Genomic DNA, 16,378 nt, shown 5'->3' with positions numbered 1-16,378 from the left:
TTCCACTTGTTTATGTATTAGACCTTTGCCATTGATGCATTTTATGAATTGATAGATTTTTTTTCTTGGATTCATGTACAGATTCAGACATGAAAGTCCTCAGGCGAGCTAATCCGGAGAATAGAGGGAGAATAGCTTCTCTGAACGCATAAGCATCATAAAAAAGCGCCCTTGTAGCCAGATTATCGTGATTTTTTGTGATCCCCTTGAATTCATTTATTGGATTTTCAAAAATCGAGTGAAGTTGCCTTGCAAAACTCAAAGCATGTCATTTTTTGGTACAATTCTGTCACCGCACAAATGTCTTGGCTCAATATCAGAGTACTGTTTGCTTCAACAAGCCGGCACATTGCAATAAATGAATTAAATGTATGCACTGTGTAGATGTGCTGGGCATTATGTCTATAGTTTTGCTCCATAGAATGACGTCATCTGCTTTTTCCCCCTCACTCTCAAGGATAATAATAGCCGATGTCTCGTTCGTCTCTGAAAGTACCCATATGAATGAAAGAGCAAATATTGAAATTGCAAAGTCTATAGTCCTTTTTCTTCTCCTCTCCATCCTCTTGTTGCGGACAAACCAACATGGAAACACAAGAAAACGCTCTAAGATGCCTGACTTTAACAAGATATTTTTAGTTGAACAACTTTGTATCATGTATGATACAAATGTAAAAGTTTTCTGAGAGACTTTTGAATTCCTATGAGGGTAAAATTACAAACACTTTTGACATTCAAATAGGGATAAACAGAAAGCTATTTATTGTATACTTGTAGCGTACCAGTGACTTTTCATCATCATATTTTTCATGAAATTGTGCTAAAAAGCTCAAAGAAAGCTTACCAAAAGTAATGATTTTAAAGTCAGGCGCCAAAAACTTGTGAATATGCTTTTCCTAAAACTATTTGTTGGAAATGTTGATTGCAAAAGTGTTGGTGCGTTTCCAAACATATGGTATATAGAATTCTTATTTACACACCATAATTGTTCGGAATTTTAGCCATGGAGGATTTGAAACTGTCCCAGAAGAGTTGGTGGCTTATTCACTGTGTCCTAGTGGTCCTTGTACTTGGGCAATACATTGCTCATTTAATAATCTCTTGATAAAGTGTTGCACTTTTGAGCGCATTCTCTCGTTTCTACATTTGTTTGTCCCCACCTGAACGAAGCAGAGGGCGCTTCCTCCGCTCTATGAAAAGGACTATTGTATGCCTCTGATTAAAATGCCATACCCATGAGATATGCGATAGATTATACTTATAACAAGTTGTTCAATGTGACAAGAAATTTGTAAGCCCATTCATGTATTAATTGTCTTTATTGTACACCATGTCAATCAAAGGCTACCATGTTAAAATGTCATCAATAGTGCCAACGAATGCCAAGAAAGTTATTGTGTGGTGCATGGACCACACAGGAGGTTATTGCAAAATGTATGGACCGCCCCCCCCCAAATTTAAGGTGTCTGAACTTAGTTGAATGTTGAATCATATTAAGAGATTGCCATTGCTCACAAACCAAAGACCCCATGACTTTTTATCATTTGTTGCTTTAAAATTAGTACTTCTTAAAATCAGCTCTTGAGAAAACAAATGGGTCAAAAATCATGTTTGAAAGAACTGACCAGGAGGACCAGGAGGTGTTGTTCATCATCCACTGGAGGCTCAAAGTTGTTGCAAATGAAGTTGAAAGAACACCTAGGACAACAATGCCAGCCTCATATTTTTTCACCACTTCAAATTCAAAGGTTTTTTTTCAAAGGAGGTCCTCCTCATTACTACAAATTTCGGATTTATTGAAAAGCAGGTTGATTTTTTGTCTAAAATTGGGTGTGAAGCAAAATCTCTCTAAGTCGACGACTAGAAAGATTTGAAGATGTCATGGAGGGAAATGCGAAAAAATCGATTCACCTTCACTGTTCTGCAAATCCAAGTATTGTCATTGAGCTTTGGGTGGTAGTCCCATTTCTTTTGAAACGCCTGTAGTTCTTAATTGAAATTTGCAGATTGATACTATGTAAGAACAGTTGGTTATTTCCATGGTTCAAGACTTGCATGTTACAATGAAGAGAGCTTCATGTCTACGTTACCATACCGAAGAGTGCATCGATAATTTTGTGGTTCTGCCTTTGTTGCAGTTGAAACTTTTTTCATCCTTGACGTTTTTCCCCAATGTATCGACATTGGATAGAATTGTTGTTTATCTTTAAATCTAGACTTCATACCCGTTTGGCGCTCAGAATCTATTCCATTTTCTGTGCAATCCCCCTCCCATTACTACGTCCTTATTGTGTCATGTCCTTATTTGTAACAATCCGGATAATGCCGTCTAGGAACAAATTGCTTACGTATCACCCCGTCCTAAATGGTTGCCATGAAGTGAAATATTTGGTTTATTAAAACGAACCGTTGTGTGGTATTAAAACTCCCCCCCCCATTCCAGCGTGTCTCACTTCCTCCCAATGAGCTCGGAGCTTTCTCGGCTCTCCTCCGTTAAAGTAGAGTAAATTTGATCCCAGGAAAGTTATTGTAAGTTTTATGGCTAGTTTGCTTCCTCTTTTGGGTGAATGAATGAAAGTGAATGGCACACGATTTTGTGGCTTTACGACTTCTAAGAAGCACTTGGTTTGGTCCTTAAGAATTTTTACGATGTTTTGGAAAGGTTGCTTAAATGAGAGGGTTTGAATATTGGGAAGCTTAGGCTACAATAAAGTTCATTGGCATTGGTCACAATTGGTTTTTAATGTGATTTTCGCTTTCCGTTTCAGAATGAAGTCCAAGTTCGATTAGAGGATGACGAGATTCCTTACGATATGAAGCACTCGGTTCTCTCGTGACGATTTGTGATTGTAGATTTCTGTTAATTGTTCCAAGGCAATTTCACTAGCTTGAATAAAAAAGATCATTCCAAACCACGACTCCGATTAGTTAAGTTCTTAATCTTTATCTTTGTCACCTTTGCCTCAATCTTTAATTTAAGGTGTTGAGGCATTTGAGCATTTGAATGGTCATTCCTCGCTCATTAAATTGTCATAATGAAAAAAATGTTTTCAGAATGAAAGTGAACATGATCAAATGATCTCATTTGATCAGTATTTCTTTTTTATTTGCAGTATGGCATCTTTAAAACCACAGGGTCAAGAAACCAATGCAATCCTTGCTTGCAATTGGACCAAAATTTTTCCCGCACCCTGATCCTTAACTAGTGATGTAACGAAACAACAATACACCAACTTGCCGGGGATTAATAGTTTTCTTGTATGAAACTGGATCCAAAAATGTGCCGGATATAAATTTGCAAGTTAGTAAAAGATATATCAAATGACTGATGCTTTTCAATCAAATGATTCAAGTCAAATTGGTGATTTACAATGTTTTAGTTCGTCTTCTTTTCGAACAATTCGCTGGCCTATCCTCATATCATTCAAAGAAGTTTCATTAAAACGTCTTTGTTGTGTACTTAATCCAAATGTAAGCTCTCCCTCATACATCCCATTTGCTGAAAACCAATTTGAATTAAACAAACTAATTTTTCAGTTTTCAGTTACGTACATCAATTCAACACCATGCGCTTGTTGGCGAGATACCGAAATGACCAGTTTTGATCTAAAACAAGTTAGACCGCCAAGCCCATGATGTTTTCCCTTGCCCGTCTAAATGACTCGTTGCGTGGGACTCGATTCTTCTTTCCGACTCTATTCCCATTCCCGATCATTTGAGGCCACCTTGAACTTGAGTTTACGCGTGCGCGATCCCTGATGCCGCGATAATGAGAAAATAATCCATTGGTTGCTTGCTGGGCTGGTCGGCCGACTGACTGACGTACGGACAGGCCCGCTGAATGAGTTCTGAGTTCTTTTGACTGAAAGAGGGACCATAGCAAGGATTGGACACCACGCTGACCATCTATGATTTGACTGGCGGAACCACTACACGAATCGTTACGAATCGTTTTGGCACCAAGAGGACGGCCGATCAGGAGTCTTTGCTCGTCTGTGATATCCAGGACATTCCAAGCTAGCTCCAATCTAAAGTCAACCAACCTTCTTGTGAGTAGTGGTGTTGGTGGAGGTAGGATCAAGACTATCACAAGACGGAATTGGAGGAAGAGATTGTCAGATTCAGCAGGGGTGGGCTCATTCATTGAAAGCGATTTGTTTGGCTCCATGAAAACAGCATGTAGATGATGATGCATCATGAGCCTAGTAGCTGCTCCATCCACGTTTAATCGTGTGTTCTGTGGCGGTGTGTGCCTCTTGAGTCGGGAGTTTGAGTGTTAGTTGACAAATGCTTTCCTTTGATATGAGTCCAGCGCCTCGATTGAGCGATCATGATACCTGAATGAAATCCTCGTCAATCGCAAACAAGTGCCCTAGCTCACCAAGTGGTGTTGGACGTGTTGGACTGATAGTGAAGTGATGGAGGTCCATGCTGATAGTGAAGTGCTTCCCGCTCAAGATTCACGGAGTGATGTGCAAGATGATGATGAAGAAGAACAGGAAGAGGAGGAAGAAGACGTTTTGCAGGTGTATGAGACCAAAGGCTATCTGTTGAGGACTAAGACGGCCCTGACCTTGCTGGCTGTCATCTTCTTTGGCTCATTTGCCTCGCTTATCGCCATCTACATGACTTATCCCAGCTTTACAGAGTAAGGGAATCGCTCAGAACCAAGCTTAAGAGATGTGGAATAGGGAATAGTATGAAACATACATATCAGGGAGAGAGCACTCAATGTATGTACACACTAACTAAATGGAGGACTTGAATTTATTTCTCTCCAGAAGAACCGGTTTCTGTGGAATGAAGGTAGATTGTATGTACGTAGCTAGCCACCCGGATCAATTGGGAAGCTGTCTGACCACTCCAAAGTTGTGGCGGTGATGACATGGAATGATGAAATGGGCAACACGGAATATTTATCTAGCGATTATATTCTCTGAACATAAGTCATGCTCAACCGCTATCGCAGTCTTCCCATGACTAGGCCAGGGTCCGTTTAGTCAACAAATCTTGGTTGGTCTCTTTCTTTGTCGGATTTGTGATCGATTATTATTTCACATGAAATTTGTCTTTTGCAAGCAAATGAAAATGAAGTCTTGTGTACCTGTTATCAACCCGGGTTGACAAACAAGCGGTTGGTTAACTTCCATTGTATTTAACATGAAGCAACAGATTAATAAACAGCGAGTTAGGCTCTTCAGTTTAAAATGCTCAATGAATAACAATGATTCTAGATTGTATTCTCAGTTTCATCACATCTATGATTTAAAAAAATAATTTTTCGGAAGACACTGGCGACTTCTTTCGACTAGGAAAAAATAATTGCCTTTAGGAAGCAAAGCGATTTAGATAACAATACTCAGCTCCTTTTCTACAGTTTCCGATCCTTCTTGTGTGTATTTCTAATCGGAAAAAGAAATCTTTATTCGTGGGTAGTTTTAGGATTATTTTCTTTGTTTCGATGACGTTCTCATATTTTTGACTTTTTAGGGGCCCTTATTTTCAACCTCAAACAGCCCAAATGAAATGGGGAAGAGGCATGGTAGATTGCTATATAGACTACTCGTGTAACATACCATGGTTTTCCGGAGATTACGTGACCTAGGTCACTAGTTATCCGTAATATTTTGATATAATTAGCTAAAAATGACTCAAAAGCATCATGTTTCAACCATTCGGTATGGTCTTTTCCGAACGAAATTGTAGGGTACGAAAACATGTTTCCTTTTGATGCCTTTTAAAGAGCTAAGAAGGTTCTTAGTTCATTGCATATGTTCCAATTTCCAGGGAGGAGTCGCAATATCTACAATTTCCAACGGATTTCGATAAAGCGAAGAAACTTGGGCTTGTTCTGTCAAATTATAAGGATAAATACTATTACCAGGTAAGGATTGTCTTAGCTCACTTTTCAATGAGAACTATAGAATGGAACCAGTAATGACGAACTTAACTTACGAATCGTACAAGTTCAGTCTTATTTGCCATTTGTCTTGCAATCGCATCTTTGATGACCTTGAGCAAAGCCGTTTCCAGTAATTCAATCGTGCTTTAATTCTCTCCAAAGGTATTAGGTGGAGTTATTTTAACCTACACCTTCGTCATGAGCTTCGGTATTCCTGGAGGGATGTTGATGTCGTTGGTGTCCGGATTCCTTTTTTCATTTCCCTTGGCTTTACTTTTGGTGAGACCCGAAAAAAAGATTAAGATTACTTCAATAATCCGTCCAACGTTACATTTCAGAGTTGCTGTTGTTGCACTGTTGGAGCCACTCTTTGTTATTTGTTGGGCTACTTATTAGGGAGGAACCTTTTACTCCGGTTCATGCCTCATCGACTTGCTCAATGGTCCAAAGCCGTCCAAAACCATCGTCACAACCTATTCTTCTACATCTTATTCCTCAGGTAAATGAGTACTCATCGTCCAAATTGAGAACTGGATTCCATTCATGAAATGTTGAAAGTGAAATCATGCCCATCTCTCGACAAAATCAATCCCGTCAGGATCACGCCAATCGTGCCGAACTGGTTTGTCAATGTGACCTCATCGGTGATTGGAGTGCCGTTGTACATGTTGTCGGTTGGAACTTTCATCGGCGTTGTCCCACCCTGTTGCGTCTGGATACAGGCAAGGGTCAAAGTGGTATCTTTAAAGAATGCGTACTTGGATTAAAACGAATTCCCTGCTCTTATGATTAGGCCGGAACAACGTTGCAGCATTTGAGTACGGCGTCAGAAGTGATTTCCTTGGAGGCAGTGGGCGTGATTGTAGTCCTCGCCTTGATGAGTGTTGTACCAGTACTGATCCGAGAGAGGTTTGTAAAAAGGGCACGAGACCAAAAATAACCAGATGGCAATGTGAGCATTCAATTCTTGCAGGAACAAGATCGCCAATTTTTGTCAAACCTGCCCCAGTCGATTGAAATCTTCACGGTGCGGAAAGTGTTGTGGGAGATCGAATGCGATCACAGAGGAGCAAGAAGTCGTGGTAAGTTGAAGAGTTTGGAGGTAAAGTCTTAACTTCGAAAAGGTTTTGGAAAAGGTTATCGTTGCCATCTACTTTTTACCTTCAATGGCATTTAAATGAAACAAGTTTGAATTTCATTTTAGGTCGAGGAAACGAAGCCGACAATCATCATCACTTCTGATTAATGCATAGATTAGTACCATATTGTACCTGAGAACTTGTCTTACGCTTTTGAAACCATTTTGCTCATCAATTAACTATCTGAAGAGAAATAGAAATTTTTCCTTTTTGTCTGGTTACTTTTTATTCTGCACCTGCACGGGTGCCAATCACTATTAGCGTTATTTCCGAACATTGAGACTTCAGTACAGTGGTCATGGCGTTGTTTTTTTACTCTAGGCCATTTTGACATGTTTCAATCTACAGGTATATTTTTATGATTTGAAATTTCCGATTTCTATTCATCGATGTTGATCATTGACAACAATATATCATAAGGTCACCGCTTATCAAACAACTCATCAAAAGCCTGTTTTATGGCCAGATTTGAATGCAGACACGAAATGGCGGATTCTGGTTTGTTGGCAGTGAGATGCATTTGATGTGTGCTCCTGGTCTGAGGTTCCTTCCGCCTGAAAACAAGGATGAACCATCGCACCAAGAACCAGTAGACAATCTTGATGGCACTCAACAACGAGAATCCCATAAAAAGGCCCATTAGTCCACCGATATTGGCTGCATAATGAAGCGGATAAGAATGAGGGGCACTATTTGTTTGAATGAATTTTAGTTCATTGGAGAGAGCATATGGAAACTTACAGATAAAGTCTTTGATACCGTACAATGTATCTCGTTTGTACTGGATGATGAATTCGTTTTTGAAGAAAACGTGCACCAACGAGGTCTCCTCTTTAAAACAAAGACGTCAGAGGCAACAAGAGATCTTCAAGATTAACCGAACAGATTTTCAAACCATATAGCCTGGTATGTTACATCAAAAGCCACAGAAAGGATCAATGAAAAAAAACTGATTTGACAAAAAATGACTCCAACAGCCTTTAATTTGTTGCCGTATATCAGAAAATAACAGATTTATAAATAATAACAGGTTTGGAGAATTTACTCACTGTAAGAATCGAAGGTCCACTTTGCCTTTGCCTTTGGCGACGGTTTGTTGAATCGTTTCGCTGCTTTGGTATGCCATTTCGCTTGGAAAAGGGGCTGAGGATGTTTCGATAGAGTAGATCACCTCATTGCAACCTGAAAATTCGATCCAAAGATGCCATTTTTTTTCAATTGGGACACATACGCGTCTTTTTTAAATTTAAGTTTATCTTACTCGAAGGACAGGAGCATAACAGGCCCAATTCGTTGAGCTCGATTTGGACTGATGATGACGGGAAGGCCAACATTTGTGCCATTTTCGAGGCATCGAAAGAGCAATCCACGTCGTGAATACCACACACCTTCATGTCTTTACCTCGGACTGGAAATTTGTTGTTTTATATATGTAACACGTTTTCCATTCCAATCTCATTTTGTAATTCACAGCTTTGTTACAGTTCATAAGTTACTACATGTCCAAAAATCAAAGAATTTTTTAAGCTCAATTTATTTGCTTCTATCAAGTCTGTCCAGCAGCTCAAAAAAGATGTAAACATACATGAACCAAGCTTGTCGACATATCGATTTACCTTTAAAAGAAGTTTTTAGATTCCAGTGAAAACTTACTTGGGTAAAAATACGGTTGGCAGCCGCATTTCTTGAGAAAGAGTCTCCGAGAGCATTCCATTAACCAATTAGGACGGGAGTAGTTCAAGTAATTCTCCAATGGGTTCTCATCATAACAAAAACACTGCCTCTTGTCAATGGCTATACTTCTCACTGCAGAAGTACTGTACACGTCTGAAATATTCCCAAAAGGACAACGGAATTAACAAAGCAGCATTATTTTTTCCAAAATATGTATGATTATGAGCGAGTAACAAGAAAGTAACAATGCATATCCACGATCAATGGCACAAGACAGGGATTATTTGGCCGTCAGAGGTCGCGTGGGTGGAGAGTACATAGAAACCCAGGATGACCCAATGATCAGCAGAAGGAAACACCAGACTTGGCAATAGGCACCTTTAAGCTACAGCTGACTGATGACGTCATATTAAAAAGGAAAGGTAAACAAATCTCCTGGACGGTCACTTTTCCAGCGCTACTAAGACTATTGAACACATTTAGCATTCATTCCTCCAAAATTTCAATGAAGCTGTTCTGCCATTACACTCAACGTTCAAGAGTTCTAGAAGGATGGATGAATCGCATCCACGGGAATCTCTTACAATCAGTGGACTCGGGCAAATTTTATTCAGAGGCCATCGCAGTGGCCAACTCTTCTGAAAGATGATATTCACCCACCCTTTTAGCTGTCCGCTTTTCCGGATTGGCCGAGGATAGGGATCTCCTTCACAAATTCCAATTTGATTTCCAGAGCAGCCGCTCTAACACCTCGGCAGTTACTCTCCTCTATGAAATTGTCCAATCTTTGTGGATCTCTCCTCAAGCACCATCAACCCAACTTTCCTCCACCAACCATCTCAAATCATCAAAGTCAAAGCTAGGGCCAGGATCGAAAACATTTCCAATAGACTTCCCATTAAGAATCTTCCCTCTCCAATAGTTCTTCAACTCTTCCGGACCTACATCAACCCAATTTTCCTCCACTGCCTTCCGCCCAATCCGCCCTCAAATCCGCCGATGCCACCTTCACCAAATTCCTCAAACGATTTCTGTGCGTTCCCCAATATGCCAAAAATGCATGGAGGTATTTTTACAGCCAAAAATCGGGCTGGCCAGGTTAGTGTCCCAATGTTGGGAACCTGACCTTTCCGGAGGTGACGTCCGGACACAAGTTGTCCTTCTCGGTCAAGGACGTACTAACACCCTACTGTCCTTGGCCTGACATCCCTTCTGAATATTGGCGGTCACGCACGTTTTTCCGGCTCCGGTCCAAATGTCATCAACGGCGGGAGCAAAAACAGGATCTGTTCAATCTGACCCACCCAATCTTCTGCAGTAATCAAGATTTTCATCGCTTGTCTCTACCCAACTGTTGATGTACTGGCTGTGATTCTCCTCTTCACTTTTTTCATGTAGACTAAGCTCAAAGTATGGAACCCTCCTAACAGGGGATATTGGCCGTATAGAGAAAGTGCAAAGAAGAATCCCCAAGTGGCGCAATTCTTATCCGAACAGAATATCTTCACTCTCTTCAAACATTAAAAGAGAGATGTATTTTCTTCGACTTCCCTCTTATGTTGAAGGTGTGCTTAAGACTGTTAACAATATCACTTCTTTGGGACCACCAATCTTTGCGATCACTTTTCTTAGCTCGTGAAGGATCAGATTTGATGAAGACGCGCAAATTAGAAAATGGGCCTTTTTTGGAATTAAATGTCAAATCTCGTACACGTTACCATTCATTTTTCTGCTTGTATATGGAACACTTATGCCTGAAACATTCTTGAACAGTGAGTGCGTTTAAAAAACTTTTTTCCCTGCATGGTTCCAAATTATAAGTCCATTATTAAACCCCTTCTGTTATCATCAATTCGATGTTTGAGTAGTTCACACAATAAACAATTCTAGTCATAATTAGTGTGATATATCATGCTAATCAGGTATCTTATCGTTCTCACCATTTAATTCAAATTTTCTGATATCGATTTCTGCCTGCAAGTGCTCATCTGCTTGTATTCATGTGGAAAGGTGTATTAAACAAATTCAGCATTTCAAGATACTCGACTTCACCCGCGAAACCTTTTGCAACATAATGACATAACGGTTCAGCTTGCTCAATTATTTACATAAAATACAAGATTCGAGTCTGATTAGTAATGGTTGACAATAAGTATTAACCCAAGATTCCAGTCAAGATGGAAGATGACTGTCCCAAGAATCTCCGTCGATTTGATTAAGCTGTTGTATAAGGAAATAAGATGTGACAAGTGACCGCCCAAGGACGAATCAAAATGGAGGTTTCGTGACCCTTTTTCTCAGAAGGTTGAGTTTGACATCAGCTTAAAGGTCCCTATTGTTTAAGAAACAGTTCTAGTTTGAGGTTGAAGAAGCTGAATTGCCAATTTAAAAATCTGGGTATTCAATTGGTGACAATGAGCACAAGAAGGTAAGTTAATTTGGAAATTATGCTCCTAAAACTTTCCAAATCTCAGGGCCTTCCCCTAAATCTGGTCAACCTAAAGAAACCGTTGGCAGATTCATTGAAGCTATGATAAACGTTATTCTCCACGATTAGTTGGCGGTGCTCATTTTTAAATTTGTGACAAACTGTTAGAAAGGTTTGTAGAGCGACCTTAAAGGCTATTAATATCGTGTTAGGTTGGGTTGGGTTAGGTTAGGTAAGGTTAGGTTAGGCTTGATAAGGTTAGGTTAAGTTTAAAAAAGTAGCACCGCCAACTAATTGGTGGAGAATAACGTTTACCTGAAGCTATTAATGCCCAAGTGAAGCTTTCCATCAATATCAGGTTCAAGTGGTCTTGGAGAGTAGGCTTCAATGCACGAGAAAAGGAGAGCAAGCCATGGCTAGATGCCCGTACAAGGCATTTTATTCTACCCGTAACTTAACGTCATGCATCTTTGCTCGTTGTAGGAACATCTCCCTAGCTCACCCTGGTGTCAGACCTCAGAACGTGACCTTGATGTGTGCCATTGGCTTACTTTCTGTTTCTGTTGGTTTCTGTACCATTTTGATCAACCACTGTTACTGGACCCTTTGGTAGCTGCGCCCTCTACGCTGAGTAACTATCACCCAGAGCAATAAGGCCCTTAAACATCCACCTTGACTTCCAGAAAACCTTGTCTGCATTGCTTACGCATAAACCACCTTAATATGAAATATCTACATCAAAATCTACGATCTCACAAAACCCACCTCATAACTCTGCACAGATTGAGAGAATTAGCAGCCCTCTTTTAGTGATCAATTAACTGAAGCGAGTTAACTCATTCATAAGGTGACCTTTTATACACTATATGCTTTGATAAGCCAATGGTTTGGTTGAGGGTAGACGTTATTCTCAACGAATTAGTTGGAGATCCTACTATATTTTAACTGAACCTAACCTTGTAGACCCAACCTAACCTAAAACGATATTAAGTACCGCTAAACTCAATATCTAAACCCTTCATTAATTTTCCACAACAGCAAAAAAATGGGTCGGCTACTAATTGGTGGCGAGATTTAAAATACGTGATTGCATCGAGTTTTTAATTTTCCACCCAAACGTCTCCGTTCCAATTCCAATAGTTAAGCCTTTGAGGTGTGAAAGCAAAAACTAGCGGCTAGCCATAGAATACCCTTCTCAATTGACTATTTTTCAGAAATTGTATCTCACTAAATGCATTGACGGATACAAACATTTCTTGGCCAGGTACTACGACAAACCCTTTTTCTTTGACGGCTGAAAACTTATTGGGATGGTGGACGAACAACTTGAAACCTTTGAAAAAGGCTGAAGTCATAAAGTATTTCTTGGTTTGAGCATTGAACATCACGGTGAGTCCCATCTTGTCGCCGGCTCCCATGGAGCTTTGACCCGATTGCAACGGAGGCACCTTCTGGGGTTCAGCTTTGAGCAAGTTTTTCTTATTGACTTTGGTGTTGGGTCCATTTTTGCGTCATCAAGAGGAGGGTTTGCGACAGGATCATCATGGGCTTATGATGAAAGATAAACATTTAACTGAGACGCATGAGGGTTATCTGAAGATCCATACTATTTTCTTTTGAGTGCCAGGTATTCTCAGGGGGTGCCCATTTGTCATAATCGCCGCCCTCCCATCCCTCGGTACAATTTACACTCTCTTCCGGACAGATTAGTTCCACGAACTCTGTATCTCCCATGAATTCGAACTCGTCAGGGAGCTCTCTAGGGAAAAAAAAGGATGCTCAAGGTTGCGTGAATGAATATAATTAATTATAAAATATTTTATTCACAGAACAGATTGTAACCACCGGAAATTGGATCTCGTTCACTGGATCTGAAGTCGTTTCTATCGAGACGTAGATTGGACTCGATTGCCATTTGTCATAAAGTTCCAGAATAAAATACAACGCCCCAACCATTCCCAAGGTGAAAGAAAATACCCAAAACACTCTACGAACAAAAAAGAGGTTTCAAAATTAGGCTTTCATGGTAAAGCTAAATGCCGCATGGGCATCCTTTAAGCTTACCGTTCAACGAGAGGTCGGTTATTCTCACCAATGTATCTGAAATGCAGGAGGATAGACTTGTTCAGGTTAGTCGTAAATTAGCTTCAACCAAATTTACAATGCATTTTTTGCAACATTACAAATAAAATTGACTGTGGGGTCATGAGCCGAAGACTGAAAAATTTTCAAATTATTGACAAAAAAGTTATCTTCGGCAATAAGTGGTATTTCATCAATGTAAGGGCTTCTAATCTGCTCACAGAAAAAGAAAGCTTCCAAAAGCGAGTGGATTCAATTTGGAGAGAGATCATAGGTTGATATGGAACGGGCTCATTTGTATTAAACTTCATAGAGGTACTTCCAAAATGCTAGCTTTCGAGCAATATTAGCGATAAAAACATATTCGTAAGTGGAGTTCAGCTCAATGTTTAGTTTATCATGATATGTTGAAGTTGGACAAACCTGAGCAGCCAATTATTAAACAAGAGTTGGTCTCGCGGTACTTATTGAAGGCCGTGGAGAGAAGTTCTTTGTAGGAAGTCCTTCGTAAATCCAGCTGCATCATACCGTTCAAATTCTTGAGAGTCCTCTGGTTCTACTTTATCATCAATGAAAAGGACTTCCTTAGGCTTTGACCTTCATTTTGCTAACGCTCTGCCACCACAAGTAACTTGAATTTCTTGGTCATGTTGAGAGTACTACACTAGCCAAGACGTTAATATTTCAGAACTAGGGACGATGAGTGAAGAAACTTCAATTGTATTGTTCAATTAGGCGAGAAAACCCGAAAGTGGTCAAAATCGATTAAAGCTTAAAGATGGCCACCAGATAAGATTTACAACTTGAAAACAAGTCCATACTTTCTAATAGATGGTTGATACAGTATTAGGAATCAGGTGTAGCACCTTTTATGTTCACTCATTCAACACATCGACAACATGAAATTCGTCAGTGATTGAGAATGTTGAATGAACCTCGATACACCCACCCCCGGCAACCTTCTGATGAATTTACATCTGTGATTTGGCTAAACTGGAGGTTACCAGGCGACCTCAAAGGGCAGCTCTCTGTTGAAGTAAATGAGATTCGAGTGACTTTTGTCATGTGAAACACAGATTGAATTTTCCGATTAGCCATGGCAATGACATGGATTTATCCTTTATTACAAGTGTTTGGGTTCTTAGGAACAATCAAAGGCCAAGTTCTCAGTCCGAACTGCGTTTACGGTGGCGGATCTTGTTCCAGTTCTTCATTTGAAGAAGATGGACTTGCTCTTCGGACGATTGCTCTCATTATCACATTCTGTTGCGTGGGGTTGACTGGCACATTTGTGTTGAAAGATACGACCTACCATAATCTTGCAGTGGAGTAGAGTGCTGACAGATTAAGTTTGTGCGCCTTTTTCAATAAACTTGAACATGTTTACTTAACTTGATTTTTTGCTCTTTCTTCATTTTGCTTCATGATAATGTAACAAAACATAAAAAGAGCTAAAATCATCAGGATTTTAAAACATGATGTAATTCGCGATGTAAGAAACTATGTACGTCATAAGATTTTGTAACTAGCTCCAGGGAAGTACCAAGCCTACTGTGTTGTTAATCCATTTTCATTTAACGTGTGTAAATAAATTGAATGTAACACACCAATTCCCATGATTCGCGTTCATGGCAGAAAACTGCATTTTTTCACTTGGGAGCTTATGAGAAGCGTTTTGGTAATTTTAGAACCGAAATGGCCATTTGAATACAGATTTCGTATCGTCACTCTTTGAGCCAACCCTCTGGGTGTCGGTCAGATTAACAGTTTGTCGTTTGACAAGAACAATAAGGCGGAGGAGACCTTTGATCACGGATCACGAGGAAAATAATTCTGGACAGGGTCTAGAATGCTGGGTAAACAGAAAACAGGTTTTCCCAAGGGAAGAGGCTAACCCAGCTTTGGCTGAAGATTTGTGTGGAATTGGCAATCTTATCAATTCCTAACTCTTGATATTTGAATGCTCCACAAGGAATATTATAAACCCTCTTTTGGTTGCAGACACCTTGTGGAATACAAAACCCTCAACAGGTTGCTCACCAAAAGGTCCGAAAAGTACGCAACTCTTCGTATTTCTTTCTAAAACAGATGACAGAACATGAAATTATGTGCGGAGCTCTGAGGATTCCAGAAATATGTTTCATGTGGTGTAATGGTAAGCGCAAGTTCCTATTATGAGAGAGTGCCATGGTTCGATTCACCCCCAACCTTTCTCAAGGATATTTTGAGACCCTAACCCTATACGTCAAATGCAATAAATATCATTAGTTAAATAACAAAGTCGTGGACATTAGTTGCAAACTAGCCCCAAAATCACCTGCTTCTCTAAGACATCCGTTGCTATTCACTTCCCAAAAATGACTCTAAATTATTCTATTTTGTTTTCGTTTGATTACAAATCACATCACATAAGAATGCCTTCACATCAAGCCAATTTTGAGAGGTTTCTTTTGGTTTGATTTGGTTTTTCAAGGGCTTTCTTAATCGCTACAGGGAATGTAATTCCCAGTGCTTTTAAAATGAAAGGTTATAATTCGTCTACATAGTTATTACCTTTTAATCTTTATATGATATTTGGTCTACCAACGAATTTGAGTTAGCAGACCAAACTAGTCCTTGAATGTAGGGTTGATCTGGAATGCTACTTAAAGATTTGTTCAAGTCTGACTTGAAAGATGCAACCGGATCAACCAGGCCTACGTATCCCCTACGAATATCAGAGGGAAGCAAATTAAACAATGAAGGAGGAGCCCGAGAAAGAAGAGAAGTGGACTTCATTGTTCGAACTAGCCTGGATTCTCGAGGGCTTGAAGGTGCTCTCAAAACGCACATTAAGCCTCTACGGTCACTAGAATTGACCCTAAACCCTGGGTTGGGACAAAGCTCATGGATACTTTTGAAAACGTACAATATCAGATACCTTTCGTACCTTCTCTGAACAGTGTACAGTCCCAACTTTTTAGTCGCTCCCAATATAAGAGCTCTCTCATTCCTGTGATGACTCCAATGAGTTCAGTAGACTTGCAAAAGGTGGAGACCAAGTCCAAAGGCGTTGTACCTGGAACATAGAACGTACAAACCAAAAAAAAGGTACGAAATCAATGAAAAATGAGTAGTACTGGGGCTAACATTTTTTGAACTAAGTAATTGACA

General features: G+C 39.9%; 3 protein-coding genes across 10 annotated transcripts in view; 2 read left to right on the top strand and 1 right to left on the bottom strand.

Moving 5' to 3' along the window:
* The window catches only part of LOC131878329 (transmembrane protein 41B-like), an 8,272-nt gene extending 5,354 nt beyond the window's left edge, over window positions 1-2,918 (top strand). For 2 of the 3 annotated variants that reach the window (XM_059224274.1, XM_059224276.1), the window contains one exon: window positions 2,769-2,918. In XM_059224274.1, coding sequence (XP_059080257.1) covers window positions 2,769-2,837 — 69 coding nt within the window. In that variant the 3' untranslated portion in view covers window positions 2,838-2,918. Of the gene's footprint in view, window positions 1-2,443; window positions 2,530-2,768 lie in introns of all 3 variants that reach the window. The other variant, XM_059224275.1, reaches the window with a different exon arrangement.
* Window positions 2,919-3,596: 678 nt separating this feature from the next.
* LOC131878332 (transmembrane protein 41B-like) lies at window positions 3,597-7,252 on the top strand. Its single transcript, XM_059224278.1, has 8 exons — window positions 3,597-4,648; window positions 5,788-5,884; window positions 6,065-6,181; window positions 6,241-6,401; window positions 6,501-6,624; window positions 6,696-6,811; window positions 6,876-6,984; window positions 7,107-7,252. Exons 1-8 carry the CDS (start codon window positions 4,419-4,421, stop codon window positions 7,146-7,148), a joined length of 996 nt encoding a protein of 331 aa, XP_059080261.1. The 5' UTR covers window positions 3,597-4,418; the 3' UTR covers window positions 7,149-7,252.
* Window positions 7,108-9,033, bottom strand: LOC131878338 (pickpocket protein 28-like). 6 transcript variants are annotated; one of them, XR_009373005.1, is made up of 5 exons: window positions 8,695-9,032; window positions 8,303-8,449; window positions 8,091-8,223; window positions 7,783-7,990; window positions 7,108-7,698 (listed from the first exon to the last, which is right to left on the bottom strand). XR_009373005.1 is itself a non-coding variant. In XM_059224288.1 (5 exons), exons 1-5 carry the CDS (start codon window positions 8,753-8,755, stop codon window positions 7,681-7,683), a joined length of 483 nt encoding a protein of 160 aa, XP_059080271.1. In that variant the 5' UTR covers window positions 8,756-9,032; the 3' UTR covers window positions 7,108-7,680. The 6 variants fall into 6 exon arrangements, 4 of the variants coding, with proteins under 4 accessions (XP_059080271.1, XP_059080269.1, XP_059080270.1 ...); XR_009373006.1 differs by having other exon boundaries at window positions 7,783-7,944; window positions 8,695-9,031; XM_059224288.1 differs by having other exon boundaries at window positions 7,783-7,906.
* Between the last annotated feature and the right edge of the window lie 7,345 nt (window positions 9,034-16,378).

The sequence above is a fragment of the Tigriopus californicus genome, chromosome 3, assembly GCF_007210705.1.
Source record: "Tigriopus californicus strain San Diego chromosome 3, Tcal_SD_v2.1, whole genome shotgun sequence".
Lineage (NCBI taxonomy): Eukaryota > Metazoa > Arthropoda > Copepoda > Harpacticoida > Harpacticidae > Tigriopus > Tigriopus californicus.
This window is presented reverse-complemented; position numbering and strand designations above follow the sequence as displayed.